We start from the raw sequence: 25460 nt of genomic DNA on the forward strand, positions 1-25460 counted from the left end.
GTCAGGTGTGTCAAAAACAAGTAAATAAAACCATGCACAAAACGGTAGGGAGAGAGAGAGAAAGAAAGAGAGAGAGAGAGAGAGAGAGAGAGAGACCTTTGAACAGCTTTTATTACACACATTTTAAAACAATCTTCAATCAATTATTTAACCAACAAAGAAAAACAAATATCAAATACCCATAATCCTTTTTACAACCATTATCATCATATATAATTATACATGAATTTGTAAATTGCCATTGCAGTCAACATCACAAATACAGTTATTTATAGCCCACTTAAACTTAAAATCTTCAATATTCTCATTCAGTCGATAATATTCAGATTCTATTCTTAACCTTGACTTCATCAAACCCTCATAAATCAGTACCACATCAGTTTGTCCCACACCAACTATTTTACTTTCACGAGAGAGCCAAACAGCTAACTTTGCTTGTCCGAAAATAAAATTGAGAAAATGATAAATCTCCCTCTTGCTACGTTTGTATTTAGGTCCATAGATATAAAACTCAAGTGTGAAAACTTCTCCTAATGTCTGACACCACCTCCAGGAATTTGAAAGAGAGGCAATAACCTGCTACAGTCAGCAAACAAATGAAAAACTGTCTCCTGCTGTTCACAGAAAGGACACCCTATCCCCGCTAGTGGATCAAAATGTGCTCCGTGTCTGTTTGTAGCTATAATACCATGTACAACACGCCACTGCAGGTCTCCAGACCTTTCTTCAATGGGGGGCTTGTACATGGTCCTCCAGCTACCTTTCGGGGAAGAGTCTTATCCAAAAAAAATCTGTCCATTTAGTCTCTTTTACAGTCTCAGGTGCACAACAATGAAGAACTTTTACGCATAACAAATATAAGTAGCGTTTTCCCCAATGTCTCTGAAACGTCCGAGTTGAGGTGTCTTAAAGGATAGAATTCCACCTTCACTTTCTTGCCACAAACCAGTCACAGCTATAATATCCAGTTCTGGGAAAGAAGAGCCAGCATTTTCTTCTTTGTGTAAAAATAAAGAGTCTCTGTAGTCCACGGCATGCTCTCATAGAGATGGTTCAACAGCCTTTGCACAACTCGGACTGATCTTATTCCAAGCTTGGTAGCCAGAGTATCTGCCGAGATCCATCCATCATCAGTCATTAAGTGTCTAATTTTTTACAATATTTGCAGACCGTAAAGCATTCCTTACAGACGTTGATTTTGGAACATCCACATTGATTTTTGGGTTAAAGATCAAGGGTTCTTCCAATAACCACTGACTCTGTTCACCGTTTAGATCTCTGCAAACGTTTAAAAGAGTCCACCCTCTCAACATTGACTTGTAGAATGAAGACAAACCAGTTAAATCCAGCTTATTGATGTCCATTAAGAACAGTTGATGATCAGAACCCATTTTACCTGCTCTTCTCAGGAGGCCATGGGCTACCACACGCCAGCTCACTTCTTCACCATACAAGAGTCTTTGTGCTGTCTGAAGTCTGAAAGCTTTGATTCTAGATCTGATGTCAATGAGTCCTTGACCTCCCTCCGTCCTGGGGAGATAAAGTACTGGTGCTTTTAGCCAGTGATACCCAGACCAAACAAAATCAACTCGTTTTTTCTGAATGTCCATTATCAGTTCTTCTTCTGGAGGTTCTAAATTCATCATTTTATGCCATAAAGTAGCAGCAATGAGATTATTACAGACCAAAACTCTACCCCTATAGGATAACTGAAGGAGCATCCATTTCCATCGAGACAACCGAGCACATGTTTTCTCCACTAGTCCCTCCCAATTCTGTTTTCTATAATCTTCAGATCCTAAAAACACCCCTAAATATTTAAAACCTTCTCTTCCCCATTTCAGCTCTCCAGGAAGGATGGGACCATTATTGTCCACACCATACTGCCACACTTTTGCCCCAATTGACTTTTGCAGAGGATGCTTTTTCATATGTTTTTAAACGATTTTTGACAACATCAACATCTTGATTGCCTCTTATTAAGACTGTAAGATCATCCGCATATGCAGACATTTTAATACACTGGGAAAAATCTATTTCTCTGATTTGCAGTCCCTTTAATTCTCTTCTTAATTTACAGAGTAACGGTTCAAAAGCAATGCTATAAAGCTGCCCTGAGATAGGGCAACCTTGTCTAATACCCCTCTGAACCTTTATGGGGACACTGAGACCGCCACCGATTTTTATCAAGCAAGTTGCCTCATTATAAAGCAATTTTATACATGAAATAATTTTTTTCTCCAAATCCAAAAGCCTTCAGAGTCTCAAAAAGAAAAATATGATCAACTCTGTCAAAGGCTTTTTCTTGGTCCATTGACAAAAACCCAACATCAACATTGTTGTAAAAAGCATAGTCATACAGATCCCGCATCAAATGTAAATGATCTGCAATAGATCTGCCCCTTACACAATATGACTGATCCTTGTGAATCATTTCATGCAGTACATCATTTAACCTTTTAGCAACACACTTAGAGAGATTTTTATATTCTGAACATAGGATAGCTACAGGTCTCCAATTTTTTAGTAGCGTCAAATCTCCCTTCTTTGGAAGCAATGTTAAAATAGCACGCTGACAACTTCTTGTTAAACATCCTTCACTTATACATTTCTGAGCAACTTCAAAAAAATCAGGACCAATAATAGTCCAAAAACATTTATAAAATTCGGCAGGAAGTCCATCAATCCCTGGTGCCCGTCCTGATGAGAGATCCATTACTGCTGAGGTCAGTTCATTAAAAGTAAGTTGTGCTTCCAAAAGTTGTTTTTTTTCTATGGATAGCTCAGGAAGATCTTGTAAAAATTCATGTCTACATTGTTCATTTAAGGACTCAGCAGAATATAATTCAGTATAAAAATCCACTGCATGCCTAGTGCCTACGCATCCTTTCCGTGTCTGAAACAAGGTGTCCATCCTTATCTTTTAAAAACAACTTCTTTTTTCCATGTTTAGTCTTCCGTTCTAAATCAAAAAAGGAGGATGTAGGAGCATCTATGTCTCTTTTTGTTAAAAAACTATTTTTTATAAGTTCTCCTTTGACTTTTTCATCAAGGATTCAATTCAAACAGTTTTTCTTTTCAGTCCACATATCCTTCAGTTTAGGAGAAGCGTTTACAATCATATTCCCTTCAATAATCTTAAGTTCTTTCTCCAAACTCTCTAATGTTTTCTTCAAACACATGGTAGAGTGAGAAGAATATTGTTGGCAATACTCCTTAATAAACACTTCCCCAATCTCCCACCACTGAATAATATTATCATATCTTCCTTTCTCAGTCTTCCAAACTTCTCAACAATTCTGAAAATTTTCACAAAAGAATGCGTCTTCCACCAATTTAACATTAAAATGCCAATAAGAACTCTTATAGGTTTTTGTTATGAGACTACATTCACCTGTGATTAGTTTGTGTTCTGAAGAAGAGACAGGAGTAATCGTTGAATTCAGGCTCCTGTTCCTCATATTATGAGATAGATAAAACCTGTCTAAACGAGCAGAAAGTGTGTCATTACTAAAACTCACCCAAGAGTACTGTTTAACTAAAGGATTGTTTTCTCTCCATACATGTGATAAGTGAAAATTATTTACCAATCTAGCAAGACAAGTGTCTGACACTTGATGTGGTTCTTCCCCATTCCTATCGAAAACGAAATCTAAAGTGCAGTTCCAGTCTCCACCGAAAACAACAAAATCTCCATCATGTTGTCGTCTTAAAAACTGTTCTAACTTAGAAAAGAGCCTTATTCTCTCAATGACTAAATTTGGAGCATAAATGTTCACAAAAGTAAAATTCATATTATGTATTTCAGCTCTAACAATCAAGAGTCTTCCAGGTCCCAATTCATTTTTCCACAAAATATTGAAATTGAGAGAAGGAGCAAAATAAATTCCCAGCCCTGCACTTAGATTATTCCCATGACTAAGAAAGTGTTCTCCCTTCAACTTCATTGTCTAAGTTACTGGGAGTTTCTTGCAAGAAGATAACATTTAACTCGTTCAAATTAATAATCTCAGAAAGAAATACACGTTTTTTCAAATCCCACATTTAGTGATCCTAAGATCTCCATCAGAAAGAGAGAGGAAAGAAAGCAATAAAGAAAAATTAAAGAAAAAGTGAAACCCATCATGAGTCTTTAACTTTCCTCTTCGTTAATTGCTCCTTTCCAAACGTTTTAATTTTTTGTCTAGCAGATGTGATGGGTTTCTTAAGCCGAAACCTTTTCTGTTGAGAGAGCTCAGTACAATTACTCATTTTTCTCAAGATCAAGAAAAAAGTCACCAATTTCTACTCCTGCTTTCCCTTTTGTTTCATCGAGAAAACTATAAATTTGTTCAACAGTGTACAAATCACTTTCTCTTTCCGTCTCAGACCACTGTTCCTCTCTCTCACTATCTTCAGTGCTCTGAGATAAACCATCCATTTCATCTCCTACATCCTCCTCTGAACATTTTGAGTCACTAGAGAGTGTTGTATCACATCCTCTACACTGCATTCATTCACCATCTTATCCGTAGCACCACGAGCACTAGCAGGCTTTCCAACAGTATAACTGCATCCAGGCTGGTCATCACTCACAGTTTTAGAAACAAATCCACTCACCTCATCTTGTTCCTTCACCTCCTCCGTCACTCTATCAATCTGCGCAGTGTCTTTATTCCTTTCAGTCGCTTGAAGTTCTCCATTTGATTCTTCAGCTCTAGATGCAATAGTTAAAGGCAGATGTTCATCGCGCACTTTATGCGGACACGAGTCGCGTTTATGTCCGACAACTCCACAATCGTAACATTTCAAGCTCTCTGTGCTCGCGTACACCATGTACGAATTATCTTTGAGTTTGACTCGAAAAGAAACTTCTAAGGATCGATCTTGGGCGCTTAAGAACATAAAAATTTACGTCGAAAAGACAATACATGCTTTAGCGCCGAATTTTTGCACCCCAATGGAATCGATCTCATGGGGCTTGCAATTTTCCCAAATCGCATAACTTATTTTATTATTACATCGTTTGAAACAAACGGCGGGACATTTGAAATTGTGATTTATTTTAGTAGCTGGGCCAGACAGCGGTGAAACCGGAACAAAAGCTTCCTTCACCCACAACCCATCCACAGTCAAAATATTGACTAACGCTTCAGCTTTCAAAAATACTACGACCGCTCTGTTCATTCGCGAGCCAGAGATGATGTTATCAAACCCAATCTTTTGTCCTACCGCCACCAACAAACCTTCAACCGTTACACCTGCTTCCGGCACACACCGGCAGCCATTACGAAGAAGGCCGTTCCTTGCACCGGAACAGACACCATACCGACACTCGGTTTTTAACAATTAACGTAGGGGGAAAGAAACAATAAAGAGAAACTAAATCAAAGAAAAAGAAGGGTAAAAAAGAAAGGAAAGGAAAGAATGCTATCCACCACACACGATGGACCTCACCCTCACCGGAAGAGAGAGAGAGAATTTTAACATCCTTTATTACAAATATAATTTACCACGCAATTAAATTACAATATTCATTTATATATAAAAAATAAAATAATAAAAAAAATAAAAATAAAACTCACAAACGTGTAAAAACCAAATCACCTTCGAAAACAGAGCACAGAGCTTCATTGTAACACCAAATTTCCTCAAAAGCAGCAAGATCATCCATATGTTTATAGTATCTAAAATCTATCAGTATTCTTGCTTGTACCATGTTTGAAAACAATGTAACCACATTCGGTTCCAAATTTTGTTCCATCTTTTTCTTTCTACTTACATAGATGGCCAGTTTTGCCTGGCCTAAAATAAAATTCAGCAATTGACAAATAAACCTTTTCTTCCTTACATATTTACAACCAAAAAATAAATAGCACCATAGAAAAAGATTCATTACAATTCTTAAAAATACTGCCTAAACACAAAAATAAAGATTCCAATCTAGCACAATTCACAAATGTATGAAAGATGGTCTCTCTCTCCGTGCAAAAAGGACAACCCACATCAATCTCAGGATTTATAATTGAAGTAAAAGCATTGACAGCGACAGCACCGTGAAGAATTCTCCACTGCAAATCACCTGTTTTTTTGGTCAACGGTGGTTTATATAGTGCTCTCTACTCAGGCTTCTTATCCATATTCAGCTTAAACAAAGCACGCCATGGAGTATCAGTTCTCTCATTTAACATTTTTTTGTTAAAATTAATTACACAACATTTATACAGAACTTTCCCAGTGCATGAAAAGAAATCTACACACATGGAATCAACAACTTCAAAAAAGACACCAGAAAACCCTTCTAAATTCAAAGAAAAAAACAAACAAGGAAAAGAGTCTCGCGCCCTTCTGTTGTGTGATCTTTGATGTTCAATAACTTAGCACACGCATTAGGATTAAAACTAAATCGTAAAAAAAAAAAAAAAAAAAAAAAAAAAAATTATGGGTCATTCATTATAAGCATCATATATTTTCAGCCTTAAGCATACATGACTCTCTGGCGAAAGTGAATCTAGCAGTACATTACTACTGTTCCTCTCATTCTGCAACAGTACAAACACACGCACTCTTTGCACATGTTTTCTTGCTTGAGTGTTTCTGCATTATTTGAGTGGCATTGCATTATTACAGCAAAGCGCATCATTACAGTTTAAGTCGCTGCAGTGGAGCAGCTCCATTTGTGAATAACTGCTCTCACTGTGGTTCGCTGGAGTCCCAAATCTTTAGAAATGGCTTTATAACCTTTTACAGACTGATAGATCTCAATTACTTTCTTTCTCATTTGTTTCTGAATTTCTTTGGCTCTAGGCATGATTTCTAGCTTTTGAGCATCTTTTGGTCTACTTCACTTTGTCAGGCAGATCCTATTTCAGAGATTTGTTGATTGTGAACAGGTGTGACAGTAATCAGGTCTGAGTGTGGCCAGAGAAACTGAACTCAGGTGTGATAAACCACAGTTTTAACAGAGGAGCAAACACTTCTTCACACAGGACCATGTAGTTTTGGATTTATTCCGCTTAATAATAAAAACCTTCATTTAAAAACTGCATGGTGTGTTTACTCGTGTTGTCTTTGACTTATATTTAAATTTGTTTGATGATCTGAAACATTAAAGTGTGGCAAACATGCAAAAAGAAAAAAAGAAAAAAAGAAATCAGGAACACTTTTTAATCTTCATTATTGTTAGTCAGTGCTAGAAACATGTCAGTGTGGCTTGTTCTGATGCATTCTAAGGTTATAGAAAGGAAGATATGACCAAACCTGCAAAGGAAGATGATTGGTTAAGAGTCAGATACACACTGTGCAAACATGTAGCCTACTATTTCTGCAATGTTTAGTTAAAATAACTTTGATTGCCTTTATTATGAACAGTGAAGTGAAATATGATTCTGTACTTTAATTCCATCAGTCAGTTCACTGTTGGACTATTTTTCAGACTGAAAATAGTTCTCTCAGGCTGAAAAAAAATGCAAATGTAACCCTGGAGCACAAAACCAGTCCAAATTGAGATCTTTACATCATCTCAAAGCTGAATAAATCATCTTTCCATTGATGTATGGTTTTTTATGATATGACAATATTAGGTTGAGATACAACTCTTTGAAAATCTGGAATCTGAGGGAGCAAAAAATCTAAATATTGAGAAAATCATCTCTAAAGTTGTCCAAATGAATTCTTAGCGATGCATATTACTAATCAAAAAATAAGCTTTGTTATATTTACAGTAGGAAATTTACTAAATATCTTCATGGAAAATGATCTTTACTTAATCTAATGATTTTTTATTACGTAAAAATGATCATTAACTTGGAAATGACCATAGTTCGCTGAAAAGATGAAAGAACAATGGTGCCTCAGAAATTCTTTTGAGTGCTGGAGGAACTTAATCATTTATTTTAAGTGCCTCGAAGCTCTTTTTCTCATCATATTGTTCCTGGAGGAACCATTCTAGTCTTTGCAGTTCATGTAAGAACTCTTTGGATGTTTGAAGCACTTTGTTTCCAGTTCTGAGCTTCTGGAGTCACTCCTTCATTACACGAGAACTCAAAGAGCTCCAGAGGTTCCTGGAGGAACTCAAATTATTAAAAAGGGTTATTGTAAAAGTTTCTTTTCTGAACTATTTGTTGTTGTTTAATTTATTTTGAATAGTTACACATCCATGTTACATGTAACTGAGGTTATCTAGTAAGATATTAGCCTAATTTTCGAGTAATTACATTTTTAAAAATCATTTTGTCTCCTCAGAGCATCCAGTATAACTTACACCAGTTCTCTTAAAATCTCAAAGGGTTCACAGAGCAGCACGATGTAAGTATTTATTTATTTGACATTGAAATAACTGAAATGTTGTTTTGTTCTTTTTTTCTTTTATTATCTTCTGAGAAATCCTAGCCTTGCCGAACCTGTTACATGATGATCCTGCTGTGCTGGACTTTATATGATAAATGAGGTAAGTCTGAGTTTGTGCACGTGTGTATACATATATATAGTGTACACACACACATTACATACACTGTGTGTGTTATTGTAATAGACATTGTGCATTTAATTACTCCACAACCATTAATCAATTCACTAATATGACAAAAAATAGTCTTGAGCTTTGCTGACATCTGATGGACAAAGTTAGGAACTGCACCTAAACAAATCCTGAAAGCTCATTTTTTAAGATATCAGTTTAAGATATAAGTTTAACGTGTTTAATAAAATATATTTTTTATAAATAATTTTTTCATAAGCTAAAACCTCTATAAGATTTCTGTTTCACTTTAACTTTTTTTTTTTTTTCAGTTAAACAATGAACTGCCAAGGTTCTTCCTTAAAAATGAGGCCAAACTTATTTCTGTGCTCCAAAACTTCCTGTTTTTAATGAAAGCATTTTTGACACTGACATTTTTGTCGTCTAAATACCTAACAAATAAATATTTTGAACTGTTGCTCAGGGTTAAAGCCATTTAGGAGACTGAAAGTCCTGCCCTGTCGGGGATATAACCCTCAATAACCAAAACTAGCAAGTACAGCCCTCCAGAAGTGTGATAAGATTACCAGAGCCATTCCTATCGTGAAGCTGATGGTCAAATATGTGACAGACTCTTTAAAATGTGATGGAGAAAGTCGAACAGTATCTGAACAGCACATTTATTAAACTCTTTTTAAACTACTCATGACCACCTTTACTTTTTTTGAATGCTCTGCTAAATACAACTATTCTACTGTTATACTATTATTATAACTATTATATCTAATATAATATATATATATATATATATTACAGTCCTGGTAATGATTAAGAGACTAGTCTTATTACAACAAATGCTACAGTTAAGATTTATGGTACATGCTTCAGATATTCCAAAAGATGACACAGATTAAATCATCAAGAGCCTCATGAACTTAAGAAGTAGGAAATAAACAATATCAATAAAAAAAATGTTAAGTTAGATTGACTTCCGCGATGTTGAATTAGAACAATTCTGTCAAACTACAGCCTATAAGTGACTAAATAATATAAAATACACAGGAGATCTATCTATCTATCTATCTATCTATCTATCTATCTATCTATCTATCTATCTATCTATCTATCTATCGGTGTAAACAAGTAATTGTTAACTATGACGTTATTTTATTGCACCAACTTTGCACAGATGGCAATTTCACATTGTCAGGTATAAAGATAGCAAAAATATTTATGAAAAGTTGAACAAATTGTTATTTACTGAACAAGAATTATATATACATAAAAAAAAATATGTGATAAGATCATTTAGATTTTAAAAACTGATAAGCAAATGATAAAAAAATAGCAGCACATAATGTTTCCAGATTTTTAATTATAAATGCATTATTTTAATCTTTCATTTGATAACTGAGTAAATTCATTTATTATAACTGACAGGTGTGATGATCAGTGGACTAGAGTTTTTATCTCCATCATTAAGGCATGGGTTAAATAATGGATAGAGTTTTTCAGTGAAAGACTGAGCAGTGAAAGAGCACATATGAGAGCTGGACTTCACATCATAAAAGGAGACCAGACCCTCCTCATAATCCACAAACACACCGACCCGCTGCGGCTTCACTCTCAGAGACAGAGAGACGAGACGATCCTCACAGGCTTTATATTCATCTCCATTCATCAGAATCACAGTCCAGTATCCATCTCTGGGTCTCGCTGTGATCGGTCCCTTCCTGTTAATGGATTCTCTGGCCACTCCTAAAACCCATTGAGTCTTTCCCTTCACCTGCACCTCAAAATAAAATCTCCCTGAGGAGAATCCCTCCTTTCCCAAGACATTTACACATGTATCAAATCTCTCTGGTTTGTCTGGGAGTTTCTGTCTAATGTCTCCATGTCTCACTTGTTTTCCATCATCAGACAGAATGAGATTAGGTTGAGCTGTATCAGGATCCAGAGTCACATCCACTGAGAAAACAGAGAATACAGATATTCTGTGATGCTGATGTTTTTAGTTAACCCAGTGTTTAATCAGATTGTAGTGCAGTAATGAAGCAGTGAGTGTATGAATGTAAACTAGTGTAGTGCAGACAGCACACTGTACCTGCATACTGCTGCATCCACTTCAGCTCTGTAGAGACTAATGACAAGAAAACAATCAGATCTGAAGCTTATATTTAAAGAACAGAGTACACTATCATGTTTATATCTGATCAGTGTGTATTGATGTACCAGTTAGTGTGAGTTTCTCATCTATAGTGTCCTTCAGTTGAGTCAGAGCTCTCCTCAGAGTCTCCAGACTCTCATGAGTCTTCATACTGATCTCAGGCCAGTTCCTGGTGTTTCTAGAGCTGCACAGGGATGAGTGAATCTACAGCAGGAGAGAGGAGAAATCCTTCAGCATGTCATATCCTGCATTATGATTGATCAGAGAGATCATGTTGACTGACCTGTAGGAGGTGGAGGTGATCTTCAGTGTGTGAGAGCTGCTCCAGCTCAGTGTTTCTCATCTTTAGCTCAGTGATCTCCTGCTCCAGCTCTTCAATCAGCTCTTGCTCCTGTTTCTCTGCTGCTTTCTGCTGCTCCTCCATCATCTCCAGCAGTTCAGTCTGATGTCTCTCAATGGAGCGGATGAGATCAGTGAAGAGCTCCACACGGACTGCTTTCTCCTTCTCTGTGTTTATCTGCTCAACCAGGACAGGCAACACATTATTAGCAGTGTTTGCTAACAGAAGAATCTGTGTAACTATTGCTCACACATTTTTGTTCACATACATAGGCTACATGTGTTTTCAGAATCCCTCAAATGAAGAATTAAACTTCACTCTGCACCCTGGACGAGAGCAAAACAAGCCCTGGACATTTTAGTTCTTGTTTTATTGGCTGTTGCTGTATATTTTAGTCTGATAGTCATCTGTCATTCGTTTGATTGTTTGTTTATTTTGTTATTGTTATGTCTGTCAGTTCTAGCTTCTTTATTTTCTCAAAATTGAAGTTTGTTGTAATAAAAATATTTACATTCATTATTTATTGAAAAAGTAAGTTGATCTTACTGAAATCCTCTTCTTCTTCTGAGACTAAATTTTAAAATGTATCTCCTCCTAGAGCTTTCAAGCTAAAACCGGCAAACTCGGGTCAGAGCTTCAGACTGGTCTTATGGATGGTTTATGGATTTCATAAACCAGACTATCAAAACTACCTAAAATCCCATAGACTTTCATTGAGGGGATGAACATTTTATACAATAAAACTTAAGGTGTATTTTAGCTGTCTACTGCCATAGCAAAGCTTAAAAACTCTCTACTGAGAATGCATGCTAGTCACTTGTTAGTCATGTTAACATTATGCTAATCACTTTGCTAGTCATGCTATCAACATGTTAGTCACTTGACAATCGTGCTAACAACATGCTATTCACTTGCTTATCATGCTAATTACATTCTAGTCACTTGTTAATCATGCCAATGAAATGCTAGTCACTTGCTAGTCATGCTAACAACAAGCTAGCCACTTGTTAGTCATGCTAACAACATGCTAGTCACTTTGCTGATAATGCTAGCAACATGCTAGTCATGCTAGCAGCATGCTAGTTCCTTGCTAAACATGCTCACAACATGCTAGCCACTTGCTTATCATGTTAACAACATGTTTATAACATGCTAATCACTTGCTAATAATGCTAATTACAAGCTAGTCACTTGCTAATCATACTGAAAATATGTTAGTCACTTTGCTAATCATGCTAATAACATGCTAGTCACTTATTAAACATGCTAACAACATGCTACATACATCTTAATCACTTGCTAATCATGCTAACAACATGCCAATTGCTTGCTAATCATGCTGGAAATTTGCTAATGACATGCTAGTCACTTTCTTATCAATGCTTGAAACATGCTAACAACGTGCTAATCATGCTAATGACATGATAATAATGCTGGAAACATGTTAATGAAATGATAGTAACTTCATTAGTAATCATTATTTATATGTCTATTATCTATTTTTTTTTTTGATAGGTTTTATTGCCTTCAAAACTTGTGAACGTGACGTGACATTATGGTGACCCAATTCCTGCCGGCCCGGGACTCGAACTCACAACCTTTCGATTGGGAGTCTGACTCTCTAACCATTAGGCCACGACTTCCCTTTCAAACTACTTTATACTGGAAGATCTCAAATTTTAAGTTTCTTAAAACTTACCCAAAATTCTTTCCACAAACTTAACTATCTACTTTTATTCTATTATGTTAAACTCACTTTTCTGACTTCTGCTGAGTGTTTGATGTCTTGAATCTTCTTGATTCTGTTCTGGATCATCAGCTGCACGTCTTTCTGTGTCTTCATCAGTTCAGTCTATAGAGAGAACAACACAGACACATTTATCATAACACAGATTAAACTCACAATATGAAATAAAATCTGATTCCTCATGATATCAGTCCTTTAACAGAATAATAACGTCTACCTTCTTCTCTTGACTCTCCTCTTCTATAGGAACAGTGTTGTGGTTCTTGTGGTCTTTCACAGAGCAGACTGAACACACACATGTCTGATCATCTCTACAGAACAGATCCAGAGGTCTCTCGTGTTTCTGACATATATAGTCCTCCAGATTACTCACAGGATCCATCAGTTTGTGTTTCTTCAAACGTGTCACTCTCAAATGAGGCTCCAGGTGAGTTTCACAGTAAGAGCTCTGACACACCAGACACGACTTCAGCGCTTTCAGCTTTCTTTCCTCACAGATGTCACACAGAACTTCAGTTGTTTTCTCAGGACTTTTCTTCTTACAGTGATCTACGAGCTCTCGGAGTGTGGTATTAATCTTGAGATCAGGTCTTTGCTTGAATGTTTCGTTACAGTATGGACAGCTGTAGGTCTGGCTGTTGTCCCAGCACTTATTCAGACAGATCTTGCAGAAGTTGTGTCCACATGGAGTCGTGACTGGATCAGTGAACACATCCAGACATACAGAGCACTGAATCTCCTCAGACAGTGAACTCATGGAGGATAACATGACTGGAAAGAGACATTATTTAGGATTAGTGTGAACTCCTTCAATACTGTTTATGAAGAATCCCATGATGCACCTCGTGAAGCTGGTTGAATGTAAAGAGTGTTTAGAGACAAAGAGTGCTGAAGAAACTCAAATATAAAGAGATCATGTACAGTCAGCTGGTTATTATTGTAAAATGAACACAGACAAGCTGATCAGAACCTAAATGTGAAGCTCATAAATACATATGCACAATAATTATTATTGTTAAGATTATATTATTTGATCTGCATTACATTCCTGAACTGTACATATTCAAAATTATAAAAGAAAAGTCAAAGTGTTTTTCTGGGTTATTGACTTACATGGACGATCATGTTCAATACTCTGTCTCCTGGTTTTTCTTGCTGTTAGTGAAGATTCTGCCATTGTTTTTTCCCTCTTAAAGCCTTTTAAAGAAAAATGATAGTTTAACTGGTTAAAATGTGAGAACTGATAGTGATGGAAACACAATCATTCGTTTGAAACAAAGTGAGAGACTCGTAAACTTACTGAGCAATCTGAACTACGACCTGCTGTTTAAAGAAAGTACAAAGTACAAGCTTTATATTTCCCAACAAACATATATATCTCCTTATCCAAAATTAGATGAATCTTTCCACAAACTATAGTGTATGATCATAAGTTATTGTGTAATGTAAAAGTGATTTTCAGCTGCAGTGAAGCAGGTTTGTGTTCAGTTTGTCTGCAGGTCATTTACTTCCTGTTTTATCTGTTTGTCTTTATGTCGGGTGACAAAATGACAGAAACACCAAACTTTGTCCGATCTAATGACATACTGTTAATATAATTCTGATATCATTTCAGCGCAGTAAACATCTAAAGTATCTGAGTATTTGACACGCTTAAACCTGCTTCTGTTCAACTCATTCCAGTCTGACATAAACCCTACTAAACCAGACCACTGCCATTAGAAACCTGTTCAGGACAATCTCTCTTATATTTCTATCACTTACCTGTGAGTATCAGATGTGTTCACAAGGGTCTCTGAACGACTCAATATTCTGTTGTTTAAAGAGTTCGATGGTTTCAGGCGTCCATGTTGTTGATCAAGTTAGTTTCACTTTCTCGGAGTCTCTCACTGAACTACAGTGATGTCAGAGCTGCTCAGGGTGTGTTCTATGGAAAGCCAAATGGTTCAGAATTCACATGCTTTCCACATTCAATATTTAAACAGCATTTAAATGAGCACTGTTAGGTGATAAGAGGTGAACTTTTTGCATTTTTTAAACTTTGTGTCTTGATAACATACGTGTGGATAAATGTCTGGATAACGTATGCATGGATAAGCGTACGTATGATAGGTACATTAATAATCATTTGGATTGTCCAATTCTTCCCCAAGGAAAGCTTTAAGGTTGTAATGATCATGATAACAGTACCTAAAGTACACATCTGTCTCCCCAGTGGCATAGTCTGAGTGTGCAGGACATTCAGGTGCATATGGGCCCGGGCAGTTTGGAAGCATTCCGAGCAGGGGGGGGACTTCTAATTAAATCAAGGTAACCAATAGAGCCCTGCATGGGCCCAGCCCTTGTCCAACATCTTATGATCACACTTAACACTGGCGTACCACAGGGCTGTGTGCTGAGCCCATTCCTCTACTCCTTTTACACCCACGACTGCAAGCCTGTGCATGGATCCAACTCCATCATCAAGTTTGCAGATGACACCACGGTGATTGGCCTCATCAGAGACAATGATTAGACGCCTACAGGGAGGAGGTACAGCACCTGCCCACATGGTGCGCTGACAATAACCTGCTCCTCAACACCAGCAAGACAAAGGAGCTCATTGTAGACTTCAGGAAGAAGAAAGGAAGCACGCACAATCCCATCCACATTAACGGGATGGTTGTTGAATGTGTCTCCAGCTTCAAGTTCCTGGGAACCACCATTTCGGAGGACCTGTCCTGGACCACAAACACCTCCAGTCTGGTCAAGAAGGCTCACCAGCGCCTCTTCTTCCTCAGGACACTGAAGAAGAACCAGCTGTCTTCAGCCATCCTGGTGAACTTCTACTGGTGTGCGATCGAGAGCATCCTGACCAGTTACATCACAGTCTGGTATGGGAACTGCTCAGTGGCTGACCGCAAGGCACTGCAGAGGGTGGTGAAAACTGCCCAACGCATCACAGGGACAACACTTCCTGCTCTGACACAGGAACAGCTTTTTCCCTACAGCTGTCTCCTTGCTGAACTCTGCCCTCTGACACCCCTCAACACCCCCCCCCCCCCCACACACACACACACACAGACTCCTCACCCCTCCTCATCACTACATCTGATTTACAAACAAACAAACAAACAAACAAAAAACAGTTAAATTGTTATTACTTGCACTGCCGTCTGTTCATCCAGAATAATGAGTAATCCATTTGCACAATGAAATATTTTCTATGCACTTTACTGTCCACTGCACTATAGTAAATGATGTTCATATGTTCATAGTTTCTGCCTATAGTGTACATACACTTTTACATAATCCATCTGTATAGTATGTTCATAGTACACCTATCTGTATATCATGCTGATAGTATGTCAAATCTGTAAATTATGTCCATAATACTGCCTTATTTGTATATTTATTGTACATTTGTTACATATTGTAGACACTGTATATTCTGTTTATTGCACTTCTGGTTAGATGCTAACTGCATTTCTTTGCCTTGTACTTTTATGTGCACTGACAATAAAGTTCAATCTAATCTAATCTAGTATTTATTTTTGTTTATTGATTAAATTAATTTAGAAATATATTTGTAAAGTTTTGTGTTTTGGTAAATTCAAGTTTTTGTTTATTTATTAAAGGAACGAGCAAACAGCAGACAGTGAGTTGAGCATTATGTTTGATCAATTGTATTCTTCTCAAACCAACACAACTTGCCTAAAATAAACAGACATAATACACTTCATGCATTCCACAGCATTAATTTAAACATTTAACCTAGATAAATGAGCGCTGTTAGGCACATATCCAATCGTTTGTGCGGAGAGTGAGCACTTTGCAGGACATGGCATATTTTTTAATGACAGTAAAAATAAAAAAATAAAAAATTACGACGTCATATTTGCTCATAAATGTAGGAGTAGCATATGCATCATTCGGAACTGCAAATGATCTACTTGTATTTGTGTGCACTCACAATATCAACTAAACCTTATGCTTTTGTAAAATAAGGAAAACAATCAGGGTTGAGTTTCTCAAAAGTTTCGTAAGCCTAAGAAGTTCGTAAAGACGATCGTACGACTGATCTTAATGTTACGGTCTGTTTCCCAAAAGCATCTTAACTTAAGTAGCACTTGAAAATCATCGTAGATCTACGAGTGCTCTGGAGTAATCATAAAACACATCGTATGAGTGCATCTTAAGAACACTCAGCAGATTACACCTTTAACTTGATCCAAGTGCAATGTGATTATAATATAAAGATTTGATTGTGCTTTATTGTAAACTTTATGACTCGTTTTCTTAATTTTTTTTATTAATTGATAAATTAAATTAAAAAGGGCAGAAAGAATAGAAATACACATTTAAATTAAATTACTGAAAAAAAGAATAAAATAAGTAATGTAGGAAATGTTTCAAAGTCTGGGGCGAAAATATTGCAATGACTTGCTGAAGTGCATGAAAACCAGCTAAGTATTGGACCTGGAAATAACATCTCTCTCTTTCTCTATAGCCTACTGTATATACATAAATACATTTTAATAAAAGTATGCAATTAGCAGACGCTTTTATCCAAAGCGATTTACAGTGCATACAGGGTAACATTTTTTTACCTAACATAATATATACATATTTAAAGTATATTTATTATGTAAAGTATAATATTATACACTATAATATAATATTGTATTGTATTATAGGTATTATATTCAAGTTGTCTGTCTGGAACACAGTAATAGGTTAACGTCAATAAACGATCGTGTACTACAGTGAAGAGTCTTTCAATAGTAGCTTATGGTGGTGACTGTCAGTTTGAGCACGTTTGACAGGAATTTAGAAAAAATTAATACAAGACCGTAGTCAGCCAGACGATAAACATTATCAATATTATTAATTTATAGTTATTATATGATGCACTTTGCAGGCCCAGGATGCACCTTCTGTCTTCTTGGTCTTGAGGAGAAGCGCTTCACCGAAATGATAAATATATCTATAGAATGCCTTTTGTGTTTTAATTTTTTTTAATTTTTTACTATTACTATTTTAAAACGAAATAACTCAACAAACAAAAACACTTTCATTATGTAATCCTAAAGATGCATTTCTCTCTAAAGGCACGTACAATGAGGAGATGGCAAGTCCCTCAAATTCATTTTAGCAACATTGACTCAGAAGACAAATATCCAGCCTCTATTTTTCCTTTTTGTTTGTGTTTTTTTTTTTTTTTTTTTTTTTTTTTTTTAGTTTGTTCTTTGGCTGCTGTGCTATAATTGAGTTTGCATTCAATAGCATATAAGGCAGCATTTTTGTGCCACGCCGAAAAATAACCGAGTAAATAAGATTAACGTCATAATATTTTAAGAATAAAGTTGTAATTACGATAATAAAATTAAGTTATATTCTGAAGTTTAAAAAAAAGTCTGTGGCATCCATAATTCTTTTAACTTTTTTGCAGTGGTGGACAGTAACGGAGTAGCTTTACTTCGTTACTGTACTTAAGTACATTTTTCAAGTATCTGTACTTTACTGGAGTAGTTTTATTTTGAGTAACTTTTACTTTTACTTCACTACATTCCAAAGCATAAGATCGTACTTTTAACTTCACTACATTTCATAAAACATATCGTTACTCCCTATAATATATCACGTGCTCCGACACGCAGAAGCGGTGTCTGATTCATGAACGAACTGAGTCTTTTCAAAATAAACTTTTAAATCGGATCGCGAATCGCAATGATCCGATTGCAGCTGTTCTGGAGTCGACCACTCACTGATTCAAATCAACCGTTTAGTGTGAGTCTACAGAAGAACCGGGAGATCTTATGAGTGCGTGCGTCTGATGTTGCTAAAAGTAAGTTATTAATGTCGGAATTTAGGATTAATTATTGTACTAACTGAAAATCATATTTTTTATTATTTATTTTATATATTTTATTTTGATTTAAAATTATTACTGAAATACAACCTTTTTTTGTTTGAAACAGTTCATTGAACAATAATAAATGAAGTACCTGAAGCTGACAATGAAGTAAATGTATAATAATTAGCAAAGATGATTAATTTAGCGCTGTAAACCCGTGTGTGAGGGGCGGAGACGCGCCGCGGAGCGTCAGACGCGCGTGAGGACCAAACACAGCAGAGCCGTAGGAAACTTCACTCCTCTTATTATTTCTCTTTTACTATAGCGATTTATTTTTAGATACGTGATCTGAGTCTTTCATAGAGTTGTATAGTTAGAGTTATTAGAGTAATAGAATTATTTTTTACATTCTTTGGTCGAAGTTTTCAGATCGGCAATTCGGAGCCTGTTCGCGACTCCGTTGATTCAGATCGGCACTTCGGAGCATGTTCGCGACTCGGTTGATTCAGATCGGGACTTCTGGACTTCGGAGCCTGTTCGCGACTCGGTTGATTCCGATCGGCACTTCGGAGCATGTTCGCGACTCGGTTGATTCAGATCAGGACTTCGGAGCCTGTTCGTGACTCGGTTGATTCAGATCGGCACTTCGGAGCCTGTTCGCGACTCGGTTGATTCCGATCGGCACTTCGGAGCCTGTTCGCGACTCGGTTGATTCAGATCAGGACTTCGGAGCCTGTTCGTGACTCGGTTGATTCAGATCGGCACTTCGGAGCCTGTTCGCGACTCTGTTGATTCCGATCGGCACTTCGGAGCCTGTTCGTGACTCGGTTGATTCAGATCGGCACTTCGGAGCCTGTTCGCGACTCGGTTGATTCCGATCGGCACTTCGGAGCCTGTTCGCGACTCGGTTGATTCCGATCGGCACTTCGGAGCCTGTTCGCGACTCGGTTGATTCAGATCAGGACTTCGGAGCCTGTTCGTGACTCGGTTGATTCAGATCGGCACTTCGGAGCCTGTTCGCGACTCGGTTGATTCAGATCAGGACTTCGGAGCCTGTTCGCAACTCGGTTGATTCAGATCAGGACTTCGGAGCCTGTTCGCGATTCGGTTGATTCAGATCAGGACTTCGGAGCCTGTTCGCGACTCGGTTGATTCAGATCAGGACTTCGGAGCCTGTTCGCGATTCGGTTGATTAACATTGGGACTACTGAGCATGTTTGAGATTTTTTTTTAAATTCAGATCTCGAAGCAGGAAGTGTTTGTCAAACAGTTAATTGGTGATAAATGAATATTTGGACTTGAGGCTTTTTTTTTTAGACGAGTAACGTTAGACAGACATGAATGTTTATTCAGAATGGTACTGAAAATAAGTAAATATTGTAGCTGATTCTAAATGTCTAGCTAACAAGCTTGCTGGTGCTAACTTGAGGTAATTTTTATAAATAATGTCCAAATATTTTTATTCAACCACCTATATATATATATATATATATATATATATATATATATATATATATATATATATATATATATATATATATATATATATAGATAGATAGATAGATAGATAGATAGATATAGATATATAGAAGATATATAGATATATAGATTACATCTGGGGAGAAAAGAAAGGATGTGATGTTCAGAACATGGTAACTACAATAATTATCAAAGAATTATCGTTTGGCCAGGGGTGTTTTTACACCACAGACAAGGTTTGAGAAGGAAAAAAATCATTAAGAAAATATAATTATATTTTCCTTAAGATGTTCTTCCTAACTTCAGGCCTTATTATCATGTCATATATAACTGTGATGTTCTGTAAAACAACAAACTTTAAAATACTTTGTTGTTACTGGTGAAGATCAGATGGTCATCTCTGTTTTCTCTCAGGTTCATCACAGTGTAAGCTTCACAGTGAACATTACTCTCATCAGCGTAGTCCATATCAACAACAAAAATATATCTTGACTCCATATAGTGGTTATTTTGGAAAAAATCCCAGGTATTTTGAACAGTAGGATTATAAAAAAAAATGTGTTAATATAAAATTAAATTAGCCTATATAAAATTGCAAACATCTATCTTTCAGTACTTTTTTACTTAAGTACATACAAAATTGAGTACTTTTGTTCTTTCACTTGAGTAAAATTGAAAAAGGAGTACTTTTACTTTTACTGGAGTAATATTTTATTATACGTATCTGTACTTTTACTCAAGTACTTGACTTGTGTACTTCGTCCACCACTGCTTTTTTGAACTAACTTTGATCGATTCATGAGAAATTTGTATTAAATTGTTCAGATTTTTTTCAACATACATTAAAATATTCATGTTTATTTCGTGATGCAAATATTAAAGAGGACAATATCACTGATTCATATGCAGCTACTGAACGAATTATCTCACTACAAATTAAAAATCGTAAAATAGACGTTTATTGTTTGTATTTTATCATAAAATTGACAGAAGGTTAAAACTTTGTAACAAAGCACGAAGGTGATTATTGGGTGGCTTGCGTGCTACTAATAATGATGGACTTGAAAACTTTAAACATAATTTCTAAGCATTAGCTTCTACGACTGTGATCATAAGGCTTCAGTTCTGTAGATATCAACACATGAAAAGTAGACTACTATATAGTTACAGACTTATTTTAATAGACATAACACTTGAACATTAAAATGTGTCTGGGTAGACCAGACCTAATCATATGTATAAACATATTAATTATTTATCAATATATAGACTATTAATCTGAACATGTAGCGTAGCCTACAAGAAACTGCTCTTGTAATAAACAGCTGTATGACATGAACAAAAAAAAACCTGAACTCTGAAATAATAGACATCTGCTGATCATACAATTATCTCGTTTTCAGAAATGAAGTCTAGTGATTTTTTTTCTTCTTTAGATATGTGTTGATTAACTATTACCAGTAAGTTCAGATTAATATTAGCATATATTATCACTGTATTATTATATTTTATATTTATGCAGTTTATTTTATTATCAAAGCCTAGACCCTATCTGATGACATGAGGCTAAAAGCTGTGATATTAATGTTGTCCACTAGAGAGAGCCACATTATAAGGAAAATACCTATTTAAAGCTTATTTTTAAAAATCTATTTCCACAGTTTTGAAAAGAAACATATAACAATTTAATTTCACTATGATGTACTGACAGTATAGTTTTATATAATCCGTGTAAAGATGAAATTTAGATACACCACTTACTCAAAGGCACAGAACACGGACTTCCACTGACAAACCTTTAAGAATGTTTGCTGCCTCCAAACTGGATCCAAATTGGTAGTTATGCCTAAACATTGGTAACTGAACTGATCTCAGGATACTCACAACACACTGAATCAGTTTGTCCAGTGAGCAGAGTGTCCTCTAGTTTCTGTAAGGTCAGCAGATCTTCCTGATGAAAACCACATCAAGCACCTGATAAAACTCAACTCTGTAATACTCTGTTGCAGTTTTTGGCTTGTATGTGCTTGCATCTGTGCTAAAACGCTTAGGAAGTCGCCTTGGTTCTGGGACTTTGATAGACTCTAGATTTAGAGAATCCACAATCACATTTGCTTGCTCAAAAACACTTTGAAAGGCATCTTCATCTCTTTTGTCTTTCAAGACAGACTGAACACAAGGAATGGCAGTTTCCTGAGCATACACAGTTGTTGCATGGCAGTGGGATTGGCTTTTAGCATGGGCTGTAAACTTTTCAACTGCCTTTTTCCAGTTTCTAAAACCAGTACTCACAAAGACAGGATCCATCTTAGAGACAAGCATTGTCTTCTTTGAGAGGATTTTTGCACAATAAAAGCATAAAACCCCTTTTAATGTGGTACTGTAATGCATTCATAGGAACATCTGAAACCATTTTTGCTGAAAGTGTAGCACATAGTTTGCTCTCGTCTGTACTTTTATAAACTTGGGATCAGGATGTGCAGGATTTAAGCAAGTGATGATTTCTGAATCTTCTCTGTCTCTGTTTTCTGAGCTCAGTTTGTCTCTAACATTAGGCTCATTCTGAAACGGACGTTACAACACTGTTACACACCAAATAGCTCCCTAGTATATTGTGTACAGTAAAGAAAATTGTACATTTAGTTTGTCATATCAAAAACTGTTCCCTATCAGAAATGTTTTATTCTTACCTGCTCATCTGAAACTGCTGTTTGACTATTGTCCTCACCCTGTCCCTCACTGTGATGTACACATATTACAGTTTTAGCCAGTTTTATTGACTGAATGAACTTTTCATTAGTGTTTGTGTGTCGTTACCTGATCAGATGTTCTTCCCGTCCTTCTTTTGATTGGTTTCATCTGCTGCTACTTTCACATTGGATCTGAATCATCTCATATAAGAACAAAACCACTAAGACATACAACTAAAACACCAAAAACTAACAAATTATTAAACCGCACTGTATACAATCTGTTCTTAATATCTATTTAAAATTCTCTATTTAAAAATCTATTTTAATTGACCAAGTAATCCTCATTAAATAAAACTCATAAAAATCACAGCATACTTTTAAAGATGTATAATAATCTGATTATCAAAAGAAGAAATGAAGTATTGAATTCCCAGTATACGACAGCGTTTCACTGTTTTAATGAGTTAAACACTTATATCATTCATTCATGCAATTCGTTCAAAAGTCAGATTAATTTAGGAAGAAAACAAACACTGATGTGAATACTTTAGTCATTGATAATTACAGACACTATTGAAAAATAAACTAAAACAGACAGCTGCTTTGGTAACTTGTTATACTGATAGTTACAGCTAAATACATTGCAATGGATTAGCTAGCTAAAATATATGTGGTGTGTACTTAGCTATTACACAATATTCTCATACCTCATTCTCAGTTCATGCTTTATTTATTTTTTGATTCCCTCTCTGACCAGCAGATAAATATAGACCACTGTGCAGCGTTTCTCTTCATTTTTGGCACTAATGTTACCCCTCTCATTCAAACACCACTCGCCTTGTTTTTAGGAAAGTGCTACCAGTGTTACTCATTGGTTGGGCGTTACCAATCGGTTCAATGGAGGGGGAGTATTTTTGTCTGATTTATTATGACAAACTCATATTTGATAAGGAACAAAATGATTGTTACAAAATAAATGTAATCTGCATATTTTTCATTTGATCTACTGTGATTTTCATGTTGAAATATTGGATAACTGATGGATTTGAATATTGGGGGCTTACCTCTCCCCATGCCCCCATAAACTACCCCTGTTTGTTGATGTACATAAGCCATAGGTATTGTTTGAAATACATAGGCTACACTTTATTGGCTGAATAACTGGCGTGAAGATGACGCACGAGCTCAGTCTGCAGGAACACTCTTAGAAGAACAGGTTCTATATACACAACCTTAAAAGGTTCAATCAGGCGCTATGTATTTGGAACCCCTAAAAGGTTCTATCAATCAAAAGAACCCTTTAGGGTTTTTTGTAACCAAACTTTTAGGGGTTCATTCATGATTATTTCTTTTGTCCTTTCCGGATTACATATTTCATATAATTGACAAACATCAATACCCTAAAATGTAAAAATGTAATTCACATAAAAAAGTCACCCATGAATACTGAAAAAAAGATTCTTATCAAAGAATTATCGTTTGGCCAGGGGTGTTTTTACACCACAGACAAGGTTTGAGAAGGAAAAAAATCATTAAGAAAATATAATTATATTTTCCTTAAGATGTTCTTCCTAACTTCAGGCCTTATTATCTTGTCATATATAACTGTGGTGTTCTGTAAAACCACAAACTTTAAAATACTTTGTTGTTACTGGTGAAGATCAGATGGTCATCTCTGTTTTCTCTCAGGTTCATCACAGTGTAAGCTTCACAGTGAACATTACTCTCATCAGCGTAGTCCATATCAACAACAAAAATATATCTTGACTCCATATAGTGGTTATTTTGGAAAAAATCCCAGGTATTTTGAACAGTAGGATTATAAAAAAAAATGTGTTAATATAAAATTAAATTAGCCTATATAAAATTGCAAACATCTATCTTTCAGTACTTTTTTACTTAAGTACATACAAAATTGAGTACTTTTGTTCTTTCACTTGAGTAAAATTGAAAAAGGAGTACTTTTACTTTTACTGGAGTAATATTTTATTATACGTATCTGTACTTTTACTCAAGTACTTGACTTGTGTACTTCGTCCACCACTGCTTTTTTGAACTAACTTTGATCGATTCATGAGAAATTTGTATTAAATTGTTCAGATTTTTTTCAACATACATTAAAATATTCATGTTTATTTCGTGATGCAAATATTAAAGAGGACAATATCACTGATTCATATGCAGCTACTGAACGAATTATCTCACTACAAATTAAAAATCGTAAAATAGACGTTTATTGTTTGTATTTTATCATAAAATTGACAGAAGGTTAAAACTTTGTAACAAAGCACGAAGGTGATTATTGGGTGGCTTGCGTGCTACTAATAATGATGGACTTGAAAACTTTAAACATAATTTCTAAGCATTAGCTTCTACGACTGTGATCATAAGGCTTCAGTTCTGTAGATATCAACACATGAAAAGTAGACTACTATATAGTTACAGACTTATTTTAATAGACATAACACTTGAACATTAAAATGTGTCTGGGTAGACCAGACCTAATCATATGTATAAACATATTAATTATTTATCAATATATAGACTATTAATCTGAACATGTAGCGTAGCCTACAAGAAACTGCTCTTGTAATAAACAGCTGTATGACATGAACAAAAAAAAACCTGAACTCTGAAATAATAGACATCTGCTGATCATACAATTATCTCGTTTTCAGAAATGAAGTCTAGTGATTTTTTTTCTTCTTTAGATATGTGTTGATTAACTATTACCAGTAAGTTCAGATTAATATTAGCATAT

General features: G+C 35.8%; 1 protein-coding gene and 1 long non-coding RNA gene across 13 annotated transcripts in view; one reads left to right on the plus strand and one right to left on the minus strand.

Moving 5' to 3' along the window:
* The window catches only part of LOC128022000 (uncharacterized), a 220653-nt gene that overhangs the window by 169418 nt on the left and 25775 nt on the right, over window positions 1–25460 (plus strand). Inside the window, exon 2 of the long non-coding RNA XR_008185835.1 lies at window positions 13119–13279. This is a non-coding gene — a long non-coding RNA (uncharacterized LOC128022000). The remainder of the gene's footprint in view (window positions 1–13118; window positions 13280–25460) is intronic.
* Window positions 1–25460, minus strand: part of LOC128021976 (E3 ubiquitin-protein ligase TRIM39) — a 76751-nt gene that overhangs the window by 24246 nt on the left and 27045 nt on the right. For 2 of the 12 annotated variants that reach the window (XM_052609162.1, XM_052609149.1), the window contains exons 1-2: window positions 14456–14606; window positions 13805–13888 (exon numbers count right to left, since the gene is read on the minus strand). The exons of 2 other annotated variants lie outside the window; for them this stretch is intronic. In XM_052609162.1, the coding sequence (XP_052465122.1) occupies window positions 13805–13868 (64 nt within the window). In that variant the 5' untranslated portion in view covers window positions 13869–13888; window positions 14456–14606. Of the gene's footprint in view, window positions 1–9842; window positions 10406–10541; window positions 10578–10669; window positions 10809–10887; window positions 11122–12700; window positions 12797–12908; window positions 13463–13804; window positions 13889–14455; window positions 14607–25460 lie in introns of those variants that run through there. 8 more of the 12 variants (XM_052609153.1, XM_052609154.1, XM_052609159.1 and 5 more) reach the window with 7 other exon arrangements.

This window comes from Carassius gibelio, chromosome A11 (genome assembly GCF_023724105.1).
Source record: "Carassius gibelio isolate Cgi1373 ecotype wild population from Czech Republic chromosome A11, carGib1.2-hapl.c, whole genome shotgun sequence".
Classification (NCBI taxonomy): domain Eukaryota; kingdom Metazoa; phylum Chordata; class Actinopteri; order Cypriniformes; family Cyprinidae; genus Carassius; species Carassius gibelio.